The sequence below is a fragment of the Xenopus laevis genome, chromosome 9_10S, assembly GCF_017654675.1.
Source record: "Xenopus laevis strain J_2021 chromosome 9_10S, Xenopus_laevis_v10.1, whole genome shotgun sequence".
NCBI lineage: Eukaryota > Metazoa > Chordata > Amphibia > Anura > Pipidae > Xenopus > Xenopus laevis.
Window position 1 is genome coordinate 35020614 of NC_054388.1, and position 17525 is coordinate 35038138.

General features: G+C 41.9%; 1 protein-coding gene across 1 annotated transcript; it reads right to left on the reverse strand.

The window, feature by feature from the left end:
• Window positions 1–13859: 13859 nt before the first annotated feature.
• On the reverse strand, window positions 13860–17147 carry mafb.S (v-maf avian musculoaponeurotic fibrosarcoma oncogene homolog B S homeolog). The gene is given in 1 exon segment (NM_001090383.1): window positions 13860–17147. A coding segment is annotated over 1 exon segment (942 nt). The 5' UTR covers window positions 16702–17147; the 3' UTR covers window positions 13860–15759.
• Window positions 17148–17525: the final 378 nt, after the last annotated feature.

Below are 17525 nucleotides of genomic sequence, written 5' to 3' on the forward strand. Positions count from 1 at the left end.
TGTGCTGTATGGTCTCCCTTCTAACGTAGCATAATAAGCACCTCACAGTCTGTGCCTGTAAATCTAATGTACTCATTGTGTGGTGAGATAGCAGAATCAACTGCTTTAAAGTGGATAATTCACCGACCAACTGCAGGCAAGTTTGGGAAGCCATGCCAGAGACAACACCATGTTAGCTTTAACACGTTTGCTTTACCAGCCATCCAGACATTTTATTAATTATTGAGCAGGGACTAAGAAACAGAATTACTCTGCACAGAGGCCTAAAACTCCCCAAAGAGATGGGGATATAGAGGGAAGGAAAGGGTGCAACTCTTATTATTTTTAGATTAATGTATCCCCGGGTTCCCTTTTAAAACCACCCGTGTCATTTCAAAAATAGTTCTTCTTGGTATGATTTCAAACTCATACGATTTGTTGTAATATTAAAATCGTATTGCCTGAAATAGCTCATTTGTGTCCCAGACACCTGCAGCAATTTATTATGAGTATGGTAAGCAAAAATAACAGCTATGGGGTGACAACTGTGTCCTGATTTCATAGAGAAGTTGTGAATGAGCCCCTGTGGCAATCTAGAGGTTTAAAAAAAGTGAAATATATTTAGAATTATAGGGAATTATAGCCCTATTGTAACTGTACTAGACTTGTAACTGCTAACGGATCATTGCCGCTATGGATTATTCAATAGAAAATGAAAATAGAATAGAACATGATTTTAGGGGGGATCTGGTTGCTTTCCTCACCCTATATGATTATAGCTGGCAGTAGGGGGGCACTGAATCACAGACAAGGCCCTAGGATGACATCACTGATATCTTAATAAAGCTTTTTGTGATAGGCTCAGTGGAGGCTGAGGGCTTTTACATTACACTTTGAGCAACCATCTCAGTTGCTATGCCTGACTGAGTACAATCAGATCTACCTAGGCTGAAAATACTTTCTCGAATGTAAATAAAAATGAATTCTTATTATAAACTTCGGTGGCCTGAAATCAAGGACAGATCTAATGTTAAGTATACAGCAATGCTTATCCAAACAGTTCCATGGCCAGGTCAGGAACTCGCTAAACATATTTACATTTGTAACAGATAGTCTTTCCATTTGCCACCCTGGCACCCTTTGTACTTCTAGGAATGGGTTTACAGGGAACATCAGCCCTGGCATGGCTAGTAGACGGAAAAAAATCATTCTACACCCTACATTTAATCCTTCATTGTTCTCTGATCAGTCGCAGTGTTCCTGTGGTCTATTAGTCCCCCTCTAACTCCATGAGCTCATTTGTCCATTTTTTTTGGTCTCCTTTTACCTATATCTGGGTTGTCAATCTTGAGGCCTGTGGGCCAGAGATGGATCTCTAAGGCATGTTTTATGGGATAAACTTTGGGGTTGGCCCACAAGAGGAGCCAGTACAGGTGGCTAGATGGTGCAGTAGCTAGATTGCTTTACTAGATGGTAAAACTGGAGAAACCACTGTTACACTGCCCATAGTGAAGGGTTGTCCCACTGGGAAGGTATGTAGAAATGACTAAGAGATTTGGGGAAAATGCCTATTTTCTCTACTATATACTGGAAGTCCTTAAAGGACCATTTGTCCAGCAGGAATCTTCTCATGAGTGGAGGATCTACAGTGTTGTGCAGGTCTGCACAGGGATATGACTGCAGCCAAAATAGGCATCAGTTGCATTAACTGGTGCTCAACTATTAAGCTTTTCATTAACAGAAGAAGTGCTTCTCTGTAGTTTAATTCTCTTTTATTGAAGGGCACCCAACGGCCTTTATTGCAGCTGCTGGATCAGTAAAGGTGGGCATTCACTATAAGATCCGCTCGTTTGTAGAGGTCACCAAACGAGTGGATCTTTCCCACCAACGGCAGAGCGATATCGTGTTAATCCGAACGTTCGGCCCTAGAGAATGGACGCTGATGGGATGAGGACCACATCAACTAGCCGATGCGGTCCACGATTGCCAAAAACATCAAACCTCCTCTTGCCCAGATTTCGATCGTGGAGACCAGTTGGAAGCCCCCATACACTGGCAGATAAACTGCCAGTCTAAAGGACCGATATCAGCAGCTTTAATCTGCCAGTGTATGGCTACCTTTATAATAGCCTCTGGACACCATGACAGAGAGGTCACTGGTGCAACACTAATCTAAATCTGACCCTGATCATACAACAATGTAAGAATTTATTTCAGAAACATGGAACTTATACAAAAGGATCTTGAGCCAAACAGAAAGCATCTGATTCAGCAGTGTGTGTCATTCTGTAACCTCCGGTTCAGGCACAGGGCCATGTTCCAAGTACAACACTCACGACAGTCTTGTGCAGCAGAGTGACATAAATTCCCAACAATTATCAAGTTGAGTAATTTGATACAACTATGGAAATAAGTCATAAATGCCAAACCTTGTTTAGTGCAAAGTTAATAAATGACCCCCCCCCCAACCACTTCACTGCCAACACACAGGAAAGATCCGGTTTAGACCATAGGCACAGACCTTTGACACTACAAGTTTCTCTTGGAAAACCAGGACAACTGAAATTCATTGAAAAGCTGGCAACCTCTGTCCTTTATTGCAAAAGGGTATTGTGCTGTCTATGGCACACACAAGAAAGTCTTACTTCTTTTTTTGGCTGCCTGCCAGGACCAAGAAATGTGATGCACCGAAAGCACTAAAACCTGCATAATGGAAAGTGGCTGCTGTACTTTCAAGGTGTCTGAGGATCACTGAGGTTTCCCTAAGAACGTTTCCCTTAAGGCAGCTTTACATGGGTAAATCTTGTATGCTCTCCAACCAGCCCAAGGGCCAGTTTTCTATTTCTGACAATGCACCATAATTCAACAAACTTGGTCACTGAGGTTCCCCTAAGAACAAGCATGATATCTGAGGTTTTCCTAAGGGCAAGGGCAAATGGACCATTGGCTCCACTGCTCTCAACTGAAAAGTACAGGTTACACCTGAGTGCAGGTATGCAGAGTGTAGGTCGGACTGAAAATGCCTGCTCTACATGAGAGTAGTGGAGCCAACGCTCCATGTGCCCTTGCCCTAAGAACAAACATGATCACTGAGGTTTCCCTAAGAACAAACTTGATCAATGAGGCTTCCCTAAGAACAAACTTGATCACTGAGCTTTCCCTAAAAACAAACTTGATCCCTGAGCTTTCCCTAAAAACAAACTTGATCACTGAGCTTTCCCTAAAAACAAATTTGATCATGGAGCTTTCACTAAAAACAAACTTGATCACTGAGGCTTCCCTTATAACAAACTTGATCACTGAGCTTTCCCTAAAAACAAACTTCATCACTGAAGTTTCCCTAAAAATAAACTTGATCACTGAGGTTTCCATAATAACAAACTTGATCACTGAGCTTTCCCTAAAAACATACTTTATCACTGAAGTTTCCCTAAGAACAAACTTCATCACTGAGGCTTCCCTTATAACAAACTTCATCACAGAGCTTTCCCTAAGAACAAACTTGATCACTGAGCTTTCCCTAAAAACAAACTTCATCACTGAGGTTTCCATAATAACAAACTTGATCACTAAGTATTCCCTAAAAACATACTTGATCACTGAGGTTTCATTAAGAACAAATATAATCATTGAGGTTTCCCTAAGAACAAACTTGATCACTGAGGTTTTCTCTAATTTAGCAGAAATCAGCAGACTTGAAGTTACTTTTTTAAATGAATGTTAATTGGAAAGTTGCTTTTTTTTTTCATTACGAAAAAAAAAAAAGGTTTTGGGTTCTGTTCCCCCTTTAATTCTAAATACTATGTTAAGGCTTAACAAAATGAACGCATTTATTTAAAAAAAATGGGGGTAAAAAAAGTGCATCTTGTACCTACTGAATGATTTTCAGTGCAGACGTCTTGGGGCAAGTGTTAACTGCAGTGGGTTCCTGGCACTCCTCCGACATTGCCTGCCCGGGATATCATACATTTTTGATAGCAATAAAACAGAATGCTTGATGAGGTGCAGATTTCCATGAAAGCGTTTTTCTGTGTAATGATTGCAAAATAGGAAGGAAAACAAATTTAGCCTAGGAACCTATTCTTGTTATTAATGTAGACATACCCTTACAAGTGTAGATTATATATACAAACATAGATCTCTTCTAAAGGCAACATTTAAATTGCATGTCTTTGAAGTAATTCAAGCGCTGTTACAAGTCCTAAAACTCCCCTACACACTCTCTTGTGCACATTGTGCATGTGAGGGGGCAGGGGCTGGGGTGCACACAGTTAAGGACAGGTTGTCTAGGGTGTTCATCTGAGTTGACCCAGACCTGCACTTGGAATACAAGAGGACAAAAAGGTAATTTACAAAATGCAGGACAGGGAGAAAAGTGCAAGAAGTGGGTGCAAACCAAAATGCTTTTTGCACTTTTGCACCCAGGACCTGAATTAATTGAAGGTAGTAGAGGCATTTGGCTAGGATGGAATGGTAAGGGAAGCTGTATTTATGTGGGACGAGCCGTCCTGTGACACGCAACAACCCTGGAGCCCTATCTGGCAGGAGGTGCATCTCCCCCCGGGTGCATATACACAGTGAAAGAGGGACACCATTTTGTTATCTGCTAAGAAATCACAGGGTAGATCACACTTCCTAATTTCCAGTTCCCTGGAGTTTGGAGTCATAGTACACAAGAAATTTGAAAATTTGTCACAAGATCTAGGTAATCTTGATATGAATTGCACAAAAGCCCAAACGTGTCATTTCTAAGCAATGATGTAAATAGTCTTTGTTGTTGCGCCAGCCAGTTCCATAATACCTGAACGTGTAACTGTTAAACACAGATTATTGCCTAAAGGGCAATTTATTCTAATTGTGTATTTTCAGTGGTTTTCAAAATTGTAAATTATTTGCAAAACTAGAACATTCACTGCTGAGATTCCCGACATAGGGGCAAATTCACGAAAGGGCGAATTTTAGCCTGTGAAGGCTTCACCACACTTCAATCAGGCGCAAATTCACTACCACTAATTCACTAAAATGCAAAAATGTGTCTCGGCAGCCGTACGCTGGCTAAGTTCCGATATCGTAAATTTATTAGCGCGAGCATTTCAGCGTAGGCTAACATTGACTTCGGTAGCTTTTAGGTGGCAAACTAGGGGGTCGAAGTTTTTTCTTAAAGAGACAGTACTTTGACTATCGAATGGTCGAATAGTCGAACGATTTTTAGTTCGAATCGTTCGAATCAAAGTCGTAGTCGAAGGTCGAAGTAACCAAAAAAAAACATTCAAAATTCGAAGCTTTTTTTCCTCTATTCCTACACTCGAAGTAAATGGGCCCCTTAATATTAGGGATGCAACAAATCCAGGATTCAGTTGGGGATTCTGCCAGGATTCGGATTCGGCCGAATCCTTCTGCTCAGCGGAACCAAATCCAAATCCTAATTTGCATATGCAAATTAGGGGCTGGGAGGGAAATAGCATGACTTTTTGTCAGAAAACAAGGAAGTAACATTTTTTCCCCCTTCAACCCCCTAATTTGCATATGCAAATTCGGGTTCGGATTTGTTTCAGTATTTGGTTGAATCTTTTGCGAAGGATTCGGGGGTTCAGCCGAATCCAAAATAGTGGCTTCAGTGGATCCCTACTTGATATGCATCTTGCTTGCTCCAAACAGACAGGACATCCATGGGTCGATCCTGTACGGAGATTCCTCATCTGCTGAGCATGCTCTGGTCGACAGCAGATGAAATTGACCTGATCAGTTGATGAACCAACCAATATCCATCCTACAGACCTGGCCCCATTGCAAAAACATTTTCAGGGTGTCCCTCTAGGTTGCATTACCCTGACCCCCTCCTCCCCCTCTAATGTGTGCCAGCTCATGGATCAAACAGCATGGGTATAGGCAGGAGGGAAGGTGCCATGCTGGAACTAGGGGTAGGCAACAGAGGTGTGCGCCATATGCACTTGGAGTCTTCCAATAATACTTGGCCCAACTCTGCCAACAGGCATGCAGTCCTTTACCTGTCACACTGGTTTCCCCCTTTGGTCGCAGGCAGGGCCGGAACTAGGGGTAGGCAGAGTAGGCACGTGCCTAGGGCGCAAAGCTGGGAGGGCGCCAGGCACCTCCTCTGTCGCCTACCCCAAGTCCGGTTCCCTTCTCTGGCCGACTCTACGTACAGTTTGCGCTTTATGCGCTTCTGCGCATGCGCAAATTCGCGCACGCGAGCGCAAATTCGCGCATGCACACGCGAGCGCAAATTCGAGCATGCGCACACACTAAATAGGCGCTGCGACTGCCGGGCCTGCCCAGCATGGCCCGGCTCTGGTCGCAGGGTCTGCTAATACATAGTTACACAATACATAGTTACACAAAACATAGTTACACCAATGATGGTGGTAAAAGTATTTTTTGTGTGCGATTAGAAACATTGAATGTGCTTTAAGGCCTTATATATGGGGGCCCTTTTGGCTTACTGCACCTATACCTAAATTTAAAGGAACTTTTGCGAGTGAAATATTGGAGTGCCCTTCACTGATTTATTTGTTTACACCACTGATGGGTCAGGATGTATCATAAATAACTAAAATCAGAATATATACAACTTAAATCATACCAAACTATGAAATGACATATCATATAGAAATTACAGATATTACACTGACATTCAGCAGTGCCATCAGAAACCACAAACTGCGGCCCCTGTTTAAATTCTAATTTTTTGCACCCCCCCATGTGATACCAGACTACAAAATTTGCTTTTATGAGCCCCAGTCTAATAAGGTACCCTTGTATACTTGTACCCTAGTGTTACACAATAGGATATGTCCTTTTTACTTTTGTACCTGGACATCCAGGGCAAATGTCCTCTCTGCCCTACCCTGCCCAATAAATAGAAACTACATGAATAGAAATCTCTATTTATTGCATTACACACATTCTCCCCGAGTCCATTTATCTACCTGGTGCTATGATGGAGCCAACAACAGCAGAATGGTTTAGATGGAGGCTGAATTTGTACAAGAGGAGGCAGATTCCACCCCAGGAAAGAGTTAACGTGCTCCTGTTCTATTCCTGCTGGAAATCTATTAGCACTTCATAATTTTTGGTGCTATCAGCGATTATTTAAAAACTCACCAGCCCTGAAGTCTCTGTGGGAAAGGCTGAGCATGAACCAATTACACTGTAGCTGCGCACCTGGAAAGTGACGTACAGCTCCGAGCCCTGGATCCTGCAGGGAAAGTCCAGGGTAATGGGGGTGCAGGAGGCTGCAGTGGGGGGAGACAATCAATGGAGGGGGACTGAGCACTCCCTTTGGGAATTATGGAAAACAGGGGTGCAATAGGCTTGTATATAAAGATACAATGATATATACATGAACATTTCAGTTATGAGTTATAGGAGAAAAGACAGTAGCAGGTATGTCCAGCAACAATTGATTGAGCAAAAGTGTGGGTTCGAGTCTACCTAAAGGGTCAGTAGAGAGAGACAGCAGCAGAGAGCAACACCACAGGGGGAGAATAATGAAAAATAAAGAAGATAAAGCCCAAAAGAGACCAACTGCTATATTTTCAAACATATATTATATAATTATTATAATGTTAATTTCTCTAATGGAACATCTTATTGGCAGCCCCACAAACATTCCACCCTCCTCCCCTGAGCAACACTAAAATGCAGAGAAAATTAGTCTTGGTCATTTTTCCTGCATTCTGCATTGATGCCCACTCCCTCGGGTACAGGCCCACATTCTCACAAGGTGTAACACAGAAAACACAGGCGCTAGGCATGCTGGGTGATGCAGGTCACTGCTAAGCATCACAATATCATATGTTTTTAAGATGCTGGATACACTTTCTGCCCTATTCTCAAACAAATCCCCTCTTCACAAACTCCTGCCCTCTGTTACAGTGTAATGGTTGGGCCCCAGTCACATTTGCAGATGCAGGGGTTGCTGCAGGGGTGGCATGCATTAGTGTCTGCATAATGCGGTAACCCCCACGCACAACATATTTATTCCTAAGCGCTGCCTGGTGTCTCGTACTTTGGCAAACCACTGACTTGTTTCTCTTTATTCTCATTTCAAAGCAACGTCCTACAAACTTGAAATGTAAGCCAGAGCCAAGAATACGCGGGTAACTTAATGGTGTTTTCAAAGCACTCATTATTAATAAGGCCTTCTCCTTATCTACGTCCCCTAGGATGGGGTAGCGATGGTCAAATCATTCACTGGTACAAATTAATGTATATTGGAAGGCAGAGAATCTATAGTAACCCATTCAGTGCTGAGGTCTCTCTGACATGCTGCATCCATTGTCTTTGGTGCGATTGAATTCCTTCCCTCTTGAGACTATAACATATGCAACTCCAGCTAATGTCAGGTTAATATTTTAGCACCGCAGGATTCCCCATTTTTGGTTTAGGTTGTAAATGCTGAAATGAGAATGAATGTATATTTTATATATATATATATATATATATAGATAGAAGTCCAGTGGTTACACGCACACCGATGTTAATATTAAAATTAATTTATTAGAAATTCATTAAATATACATTGCATCAACGTTTCGGTTCGGAGTTTAGAACCTTTCTCAAGATGCCTCTGAGAAAGGTTCTAAACTCCGAACCGAAACGTTGATGCAATGTATATTTAATGAATTTCTAATAAATTAATTTTAATATTAACATCGGTGTGCGTGTAACCACTGGACTTCTGGATGTCACGATCTACACACAGCACCCGAGTTTGGATTCATAACGACGAGTGCGGTCCTTAATGGTGGATATATATATATATATATATATGTATGTATGTATATATAAATAAAAATCAATACAAAAAGGTGGCACACAATTCCTAAATATTTCACCTAGTTGCACGGTAAAGGAGATGCATATAGTGTACTTGAAAAAAACACTTTTCTTTATTTTTTAAGAAAATTTATACAGGTTTACTATCCGTTATCAGGAAACCTGTTATCCAAAAAGCACCGTATTATGGAAAGGCCATCTCCCTTAGACAAATTTTTAAAATTGATTTCCTTTTTCTTTGTAATAAGAAATAATAATAATAAAATAGTACCTAGTACTTGATCCAAACTAAGATATAATTAATCCTCACTGGAAACCAACCCAGCCTAGTGAGTTGAATTAATATTTACATGATTTTCTAGTAGACATAAGGTATGAAGATCTAAATTACAGAAAGATTCATTATCCGGAAAACCCCAGGTCCCGAGCATTCTGGATAACAGGTCCCTTGCCCTACTATAAGTTGCATGGTAGCCCCCCCCTTATTTACACTCACCCCATAACCAATAACTATTACGGGTATATTTATTGCATGTAAAATATGTTCCATAGGCATGCCCCAGCCAAACAGGTTCCATTCATTCTGTGAATACCATTCCGGCTGCCTCTCAGCAACGCAATAGGTCGATTGTGTATCCACAAGCCGTAGATTACAAGCTCTTGGGAACAAGGGTCTCGGACTCTTCTGTGTAGCTTGTTAAGCTCACTTTCTTTTCATCTTCATTGAGCAGCGCCGTGGAATATGGCGGAGCTTTATGAATAAAAGATAATAGCAATAAGATGCTTCTATGTGAATGAATATTTTGTACATTCATAAATATTTATAGAAGAGGTTTTTTTGTGGTTTGCCAGAATTATATATATATATATATATATATATATATATATATATATATATATATATATATATATATATTTTTTTTTTTTTTTATTATTATTTATTTATTTATTTATATATATATATATATATTTTTTATACATTTATATATATTTTTAATTAAAGGCTACTTAATGAATCCTATGAACAAGCAAGACATTTGGCTCCACCAAAGGAGCTCTATTAGCTATATACAATATATTGCGCCAGTTGCCCACCAGAATGCATAGTGCCTGCACCTGTGACAGTAAATGAGCTCTTATGTGCATTATGTAAAAGGGTCATGAATAAAGTAGAAACACTAATACTTACTAGTTACCCTTTAAACTGACTGTTGTGTCATTTAACCCTTCACATGTCAGATGAGCTGCCTTCACACTTGGATGTAAAGGAGAGAAATTCATCTGCACGGCAGAAATCCCGGCAGGCAGAAAAACTGCCCAGTAAACGCAAGTGACAGTTGCATGCGTCGTACGGGTTTAATAAATTCCTACTGCAGTGAATGGGGTAAAAATAAAACCCCCAAAGAAACAAAATGTTCCTGTTTCACTGGAATTTTTTCTTTTAGAAGAACCCTTAAATATATTGCAATCCTTAAATTGAAATTGTAATGTTGAAGTTGTAATTTTTAGAGGTCAAATAAAACAAACATAGTAACATAATAAGTTAGGTTGAAAAAAGACACACATCCATCAAGTTCATTTAGGTCTATATATAACCTGCCTAACTGCTAGTTGATCCAGAGGAAGGCAAAAAATACTATTGTAACTTGATTACAATCCTTTATTAAATTTGACTCATCTCCTGTTAAATTCTATGGAATCAGATAGAGTAAGTGGGGGGTCACTGCAAAACCTGCCCACGGCCGTGACAAGGCTCCCGCAGTTCTGATGAACAGGAAAAAAAAAATTAACTTACACCATCCTCCCCCCTCCCAAGCCCCAGGTTCCGTGTTTTATTTCAGACCCTTAAATATTACATAAAATATAAAGGGAGTAGGGGGCTTTTGTATAAAGGCAAGTGGATGAGAAGGAAGGGTACGGCTGTGTGTGATGTGGGGTATAGAGACGTCACAAGGGCCACAGTTAGATGGGCCCAGGAATGGATAGGGGCCCACTGCAAGAATTGGAAGCCTGGGGAAATGCACTGTAGCTTATTAAGCCTGATAGTTTTTTATAAACATATAAATTTATATAATATATATTATATCTATCGATGCTTATATGTGTGTGTGTATATATATATATATATATATATATATGTCTGTATCTATATGTATCTATTTATATACATATATGAGATATATTTGAAGAACTAATATTTGCAAGAAAAGAAAAGTGACATTTTCAGTGCAGAGAGCTGTCATGGAGCAAGTTGAACCTGTTTTTTTTTCACCCATCCAGGTGTTGATTTAGTTACAACGAGCAAAAATAATAGTGTCAGGTTGAGGGAACAGATGGGTGCAACATGCTAAGTGTGCAAGGCAGCAGAAAAGGTGGAATGTGTGTCAGCAGTTAGAGCTTTGTAGGTGCTGAGAGCTACAGCAATGAACGAGGTATCCAATTGCTTCTTTGGGTTGTGCAGCAAATTTTTAGCCGCTATATATATATATATTATATATGGGACAACATACACCCTGCTGTAAATGATATAGGATTCTGCTGTGGATACCGGCACATAGCAGCTGGGGGTACATTTGGTCTTCTAATGCACAGGAGCAACATACGGATATATTCATGAATGCCCCAAAAGCCAGGTGCTCTTAGAGAATGGTGCAAGTTCTAATTTAACAAGAGCCGAAGAGTCACGTATGTATTGAATAGAGGTACATTATTCTCATGCATTATATGATGTCACAATGTGACGTAATAATGTTGTGATATTACAAAAGTGAAAGCTCATAGCAATATACTTGGTAGGAAATTATGCATGTTATATGTGATACTAATTTACAAGTCTAATATACTTCAGGCAGTGGGTATTTGTATCCAAAGAAAGAGCAAATCACAAATGCACCCTCTATATAGTATACGGCACTGTACACGGCCCAAAATGCGATTATATTCTCACAGTGTAAGGACAGACTGCTGCGCTTTTCCCATAGAATAATTGGAAACATGTTATCCTTAAAATGGACAAGGGATTCTGATGCAGAGGTGCCTTTAGAGGGTTAACCATGTGGAGGGGGTTAACCCTATAAAGGCACCTCTGCATCAATAGAGATAACAACTGGGCAATAGTTGGTAAAACAACTAGGTATACACTGAATCCAGGATTCTGTTTGGGATTTGGCCAGGATTCAGCCTTTTTCAGCAGGATTCAGATGTGGCCGAATCTTTCTGCGCAGCGAACCGAATTCTAATTGGCAAATTAGAGGCGGGAGGGAAATCGCATGACTTTTTGTCACAAAACAAGTAAAAATGTTTTCCCCTTCCCATCCCTAATTTGCATATGCAATTTAGGATCCAGATTCAGTTTTCTTTCGCAAAGGATTCAGGAGTTCGGCCAAATGCAAAACAGTGGATTCGGTGTATCCCTAAAAACAACGCTGCATTAGGGCAACACACAGCAGTATAAGAGCTAGATTGCAAGCCCCTTTTGCAAAACCTCCCACCAGATGAAATCGAATGTAACATGTTACTATCAGCTGCAACTTTTGCAATGCAGTGAAACAAGATGTTAACCCTTATGCACCGCAAGAAGCCAATGGGCATTTCCCAGTGTCTGTCTTTCTGGAAGGGCAACTTTACATGTGTTTTTTCATAGCCGTTAAAGGAAATGTTTTAGAGAGTATCATAGCACGGTGACGTGCTCTCTGCTCTTTCTGCAAGACATAAACTCTGAACCTTGAACTGGACTTATGGAAGCACCCAGCACCAACAGCAAAGGGGAGGGGAGCAGGGGAATATGCCCGTAATTCCTTCTCAAAGCCACATTTCTTTTAGATTTTGCCTTTTTTTATGTTGTTGTTCAGCATTAATCCAGAGATTGATTCAATGCATGCATGAGGAGACAGCAATACACTATGGCAGCTCCCACAATACTGTGCGTCACTGATCATGGCCAAATAAAACACACGCCATTCATTGCCAGCCAGGCCTGCGCTGTGTTACAGGACACTAAATAACTTACCCTCTCTGGTAGGGTAGGAAAGTGTTAAACACACCCTGGTAAAAGCACCCATTATCTCTGCGGGAATTTTGAGTAAAAAAAAGGTACAAATAAATGCATTAAGAACCAAAAATGTTTCATTATCTATGCAAGAATTTTGGGTAAAAAAAGTACAAAAATAAATTTGTGCAATGAATTCCATTTGTTGGAGGTTTAAGTTCTAACGGTCATGTCCCTACACTTAGTTGGGTAGATCTATATCCATAGACATAGATGGAACGATAGAAATACTGTACCTTTAGTTAAACAAATACCTTTATAAAAACACACAGACTGTATCTACAGCTTAAAGGGAGCTAGAATTCCTATGGACAGGTCCAAGCACCTGCTGTTGCCCTTTAAAACAAAAAAAGTGAATTCTTTTAGAACCCTAGTGCCACTTCCCCTTCTGTTATTTCTTAGGGAGCGGCGCTTATTTTAAGGGAGCATCTCCCAACCTTCTGCGTTCTGTAGCTGTAACCTATGGGAGAGCAAAATGAGTTTCTAAACAGGCAAAAGGAAAAAAACAAAGAGTGAACTGAGTTGGAAAATAATATTAATAACCAAGAATTTCTGGAATATTTTTTTAATACCGGCCAGGAACATGAGCAACGTCTGTCTTCGAAAAAAAAATGTGTAAAGCTGTGCAGTGCTAACAGAGATAATAAGCCATAAATGAAGGCGGCTGGAGTGTGTTACACGGCTGTACTGCATGCGTTTATGATGTGACGAAGCGTGTAAATGATTATTTAAATAGAGTCCAAAGGCCAAGAGATTACTTTATGGTAGGATACCCTGGACCCTGGACTCGTCCCTCATTACAGAACAGTACAAAATGTGCTCCAGTCACACAAAGCTTGTCGCTTTATGTTAGTGCAGCAAATACAACTGAGGCCTCGTTAATCAATAATATATAAATGATAACCCCCATTCAATTTTTCCAACAACGTATTGGTTGGGAATGTCTCCAACAGGTGGCTGCGAAACGCGTCGGGGACCAATTACACCATAACGCACAGTAACCAGAAATAAAGGACAAGTCTTGGCAACAAAATCCATTTTCAATTGTTTTAATAAGCAAAATAGGAAACAATTTTGTTAACATAAAAACAGAATCCAGTCTGAATAAAACTACAATAGACCAGTTATTTTTTGGAGTTGTTTTTTTTTTTTTTTTTTTTTAAAGAGAAGCAGGATTTGAATTTTTTTCCCTTCTGAACGTGACATGGAATAAAAACAACTCCCTGCTGCTTGCAGACGTGATTTCAACACAGTTGAATCAGGAAAATACAAAATTAAAAAAAAAAAAAAAATAAACAAAGATCATTGAGGCATGACAGAAAATACCAAAATTTTTTTTTGAAAGACTGCAAGCGCCGTGCTGCCCAAACTATATTTTTTTTATTACCATTAACTTATATACTAAAATAAAACCATAAAATGCATCTGCACCAGCAGTGCCCAAAAAAAAAAGAGAAATAAATGCATTTAACAAAAAAAAAAAAGTTTTCATTTTGGTATGCTGTATGCCAACGCGTTTCGCTTTTTAACTGACCTGCAGAAAAATTTCAACTAAACAGCACCCGGCTCCATACAAAATCTGCTACATAGACAGTATAAATAATCTGAGCGTGGGGGGGGGGGAGAGGGAAAGTAAAGGAAGTAAAATCCACGGTGTAGCTGCGAATAAACAGCGTGACGCGGAATGCTGCTAGCAGGGTTGATAGAAAGCATTTAGTATCTATATAAGTCACCATTTCAGCTGTCACAGCACTAGGTGCCTGCAGCTTTGGACTGTTCAGGTGTCAGCAAAAATTAAAGTCAGATGCCAGTGTTTATGGTAAGGAGAAATGTTGCCATTTCTACACTTGTAAAACATTAACCCTTTATATGCAGCCCCCCCCCCAAAAATGCCTACAGGCCTGGTGTTGGCAAAGGTTTCTACCCACCTTCTGAGGGCAGGGACATCTCTTGCAGCGAGATACACTTAAAGATGGCTCTGGCACCCAAGGGGTTAAAGCCATTCTTTGTTCCTGAGAGAGAGAGAAAATTGCAAGTATCTGGGGAGTTGTTTTGTTTTTTTAATTTAATCAGAAAAATATCGCCAAAGGGTTAATGGCAACTAAATATGAGGGGTTCTAAAAAAAATGCTGATGGTTGATTTTCAATTTCAATAAAAATGCCCGTTTTTATTTAAAATGTATGAAAGGCATTTCGCTATATGAAATGATGGGAATGGGGGGGGGAAGCTGCACTATTTTACATTGGAAGTGAAGTTGCAAGCGGCCTGGAATTAAAGACACCTCTGAGCAGCAGAAAGAATAGAAGATGTGGCACAAGAAGAAGAGGAGAAGAGGCAGCATGCTCAGGGTTAAAACGATATCGTGATACAAAATAGAAAGTATTACCATACATGTCCAGCATGCAGGAGTAATATTTGAATGCAGTTTTTTTTTGTAATATTTTCTAGATAATCAAGCAGGCAATAAAACCAAAAAAGGGGAGGGTGCCCTAATGCCCCACCTGTATTCATGAGTGTGAGGATTTAGGCTAATGTTACTGCAATATATAAAAAAAAAACAAATCTGCATATATTGTTCATTCAGTTTGTCTCCAAAGTGGCAGTGTCAACCGTCCAGCACAGTCTTTGGTGGGGTTAGAAGTCACTTCACCTTCCCAGACCCCCAGAAAGAAGTTGATATGCGCCCCCTCCCCCCCCCTCAAACAAGGAGAGAGGGAGAAGCATCTTGAATACTCCTTGAGTGAATCAATGGTTTCACTCCCTCTCTTGCCCCCAACCCCAAAAGACTAGTCTATAAAACAAGAGAGTGGGTGCTCACTGGAGTTGATGAAAGTGAAGCCTATGCAGATGGAGTAGACTTGGGGTTTGGCAGATGGAGTAGACTTGGGGTTTGGCAGATGGAGTAGACTTGGGGTTTGGCTGTGGGACACACTCACATGAAGAACTCTGGGGATGATGGGTTGTCACTGGTGGAACCAGCCTCTCTGAAGTTGCTGCTGTTGTTGTTGGCCAGTTTCTCGCACTTGATCTTGTAGGCATCCCTCTCCCTGGCCAATCGGCTCACCTCTTGCTTCAGCTGCTCCACCTGCTGAACCAGTTGGGTCTTCTCTCCCTCCAAGTTATGTTTCTGCTGCACTCGCTTGTACCTGCACGACTGGGCGTACCCCCTGTTCTTTAGGGTCCGTCGCTTCTGTTTCAGGCGGATCACATCGTCCTTGGTGAAGCCCCTCAGATGTCGGTTGAGCTCCCGGACAGTCATGGAGACGAGCTGGTCGTCGGAGAACCTGTCTTCCACTGCGCTGGAGCTGGAGTGCTGCTGCTGGTGGTGGAGCTGCTGGGAGGAGCTGGAGGAGCCGGATGGGCTGGGAGATGTCTGGTGGTGCTGGTGTTGGTGATGGTGCGGGTGGTGATGGGGGAGCCCCATTTCCTCGTGGTGGACGCCCTGATACTGATGCTGGTTCTGGTGATGATGATGATGGTGAGCCCTGAAGCTCTCGTAGCCTTGCAGCTGAGGGGGCATTTGGTGCTGCCCAATAAGGGCTTCTACTGCGTCCTCCGGGGTGAGGTTGAGCGCCTCAGGGCTGACGTGCTGGTAGCTACTGCTGGACATCCAGTACAGGTCATCCAGGTGAGTCTTGTGCTCGGTGGGGCTGAAGCTGGGGGAGGAGGGCACGGAGCTGCACGGGGTGCTGATGGGGGTGGAGGACACGGAGCCGGTGGGCTGTAAGCGGTTGCACTGCCTTATCGCCCGATCTGGCCTCCCTCCCAGTGGCTCCTTCTTCACATCAAACTTCATCAGGTCGAAGTCGTTGAGGTACTCCATGGCTAGCGGGCTGGTGGGCAGTGGTGTAGCAATGGGCAACTCTCCAGCCATACTGCGCTCTCCCTCCCTTCACTCCTGCACCCTGAGGTGCCGCCGAAGCACAAGGAGCCCGGCACCAACTGTCACTTCTGCTCCCCGGACCGGCAAACTGGAGGTGTGCAGAGAACTCCGCGCTACTGTCTATCTCTCCCGCTGGCAGCGACTTTGTGTCTGTTCCCTTTGCAGAGAATTCTTTGCTACTTTGTAGGTGTCCTCTGTGCAAGGGTTACAGCGCCGCTTTCATTCTTGGAACTGTCCCAATTCAGATGTCTCTCTCCTCCTCTTCCCCTCACTTCTCTGAGTCCCAGGGCTGTGGCTTCTGCTGCCTTTTCTCCTGTAAGATCCAGAGGAAGAACAAGAGAGGGGGGAACTCAGGGAACTTTCTTGGGCTGGAAGAGGAGGCAGACAGGACCTCGGCATCTGTCTCTCACTGCGAGGACTGAATAGTGTTTGGCTCTGGTTATCATCTGTGCTTGCCACTGCCTGCCTGCTACTTATATGCCTTGCCTCCAGAAGTGGGAGGAGCCAAGTCCTGACTGACCAATAGCCTGTACGAGATTAGCATAATAGGGACAGGGAAAGAGGAATGGGGGGAGAATGTGACAGAGAGAAGAAAGTCAGCTGACACAAACCTTTGCTGGACAAGACCAGGCAATGCTACGGGAAGCCTTCACTCTCTATAGAAATTCTGCCGCGTCAATATGTACGAATTATCGCATATCCTTTTAAAAATCCCTTCTCCTGCCCTAATCATTTATTCATAGAGCAACCCCCGCTCACTAACTTTTCCTTTAGTCTGGGAGGTTACAGGGTTAATTTATATACCCCCCCCCCGC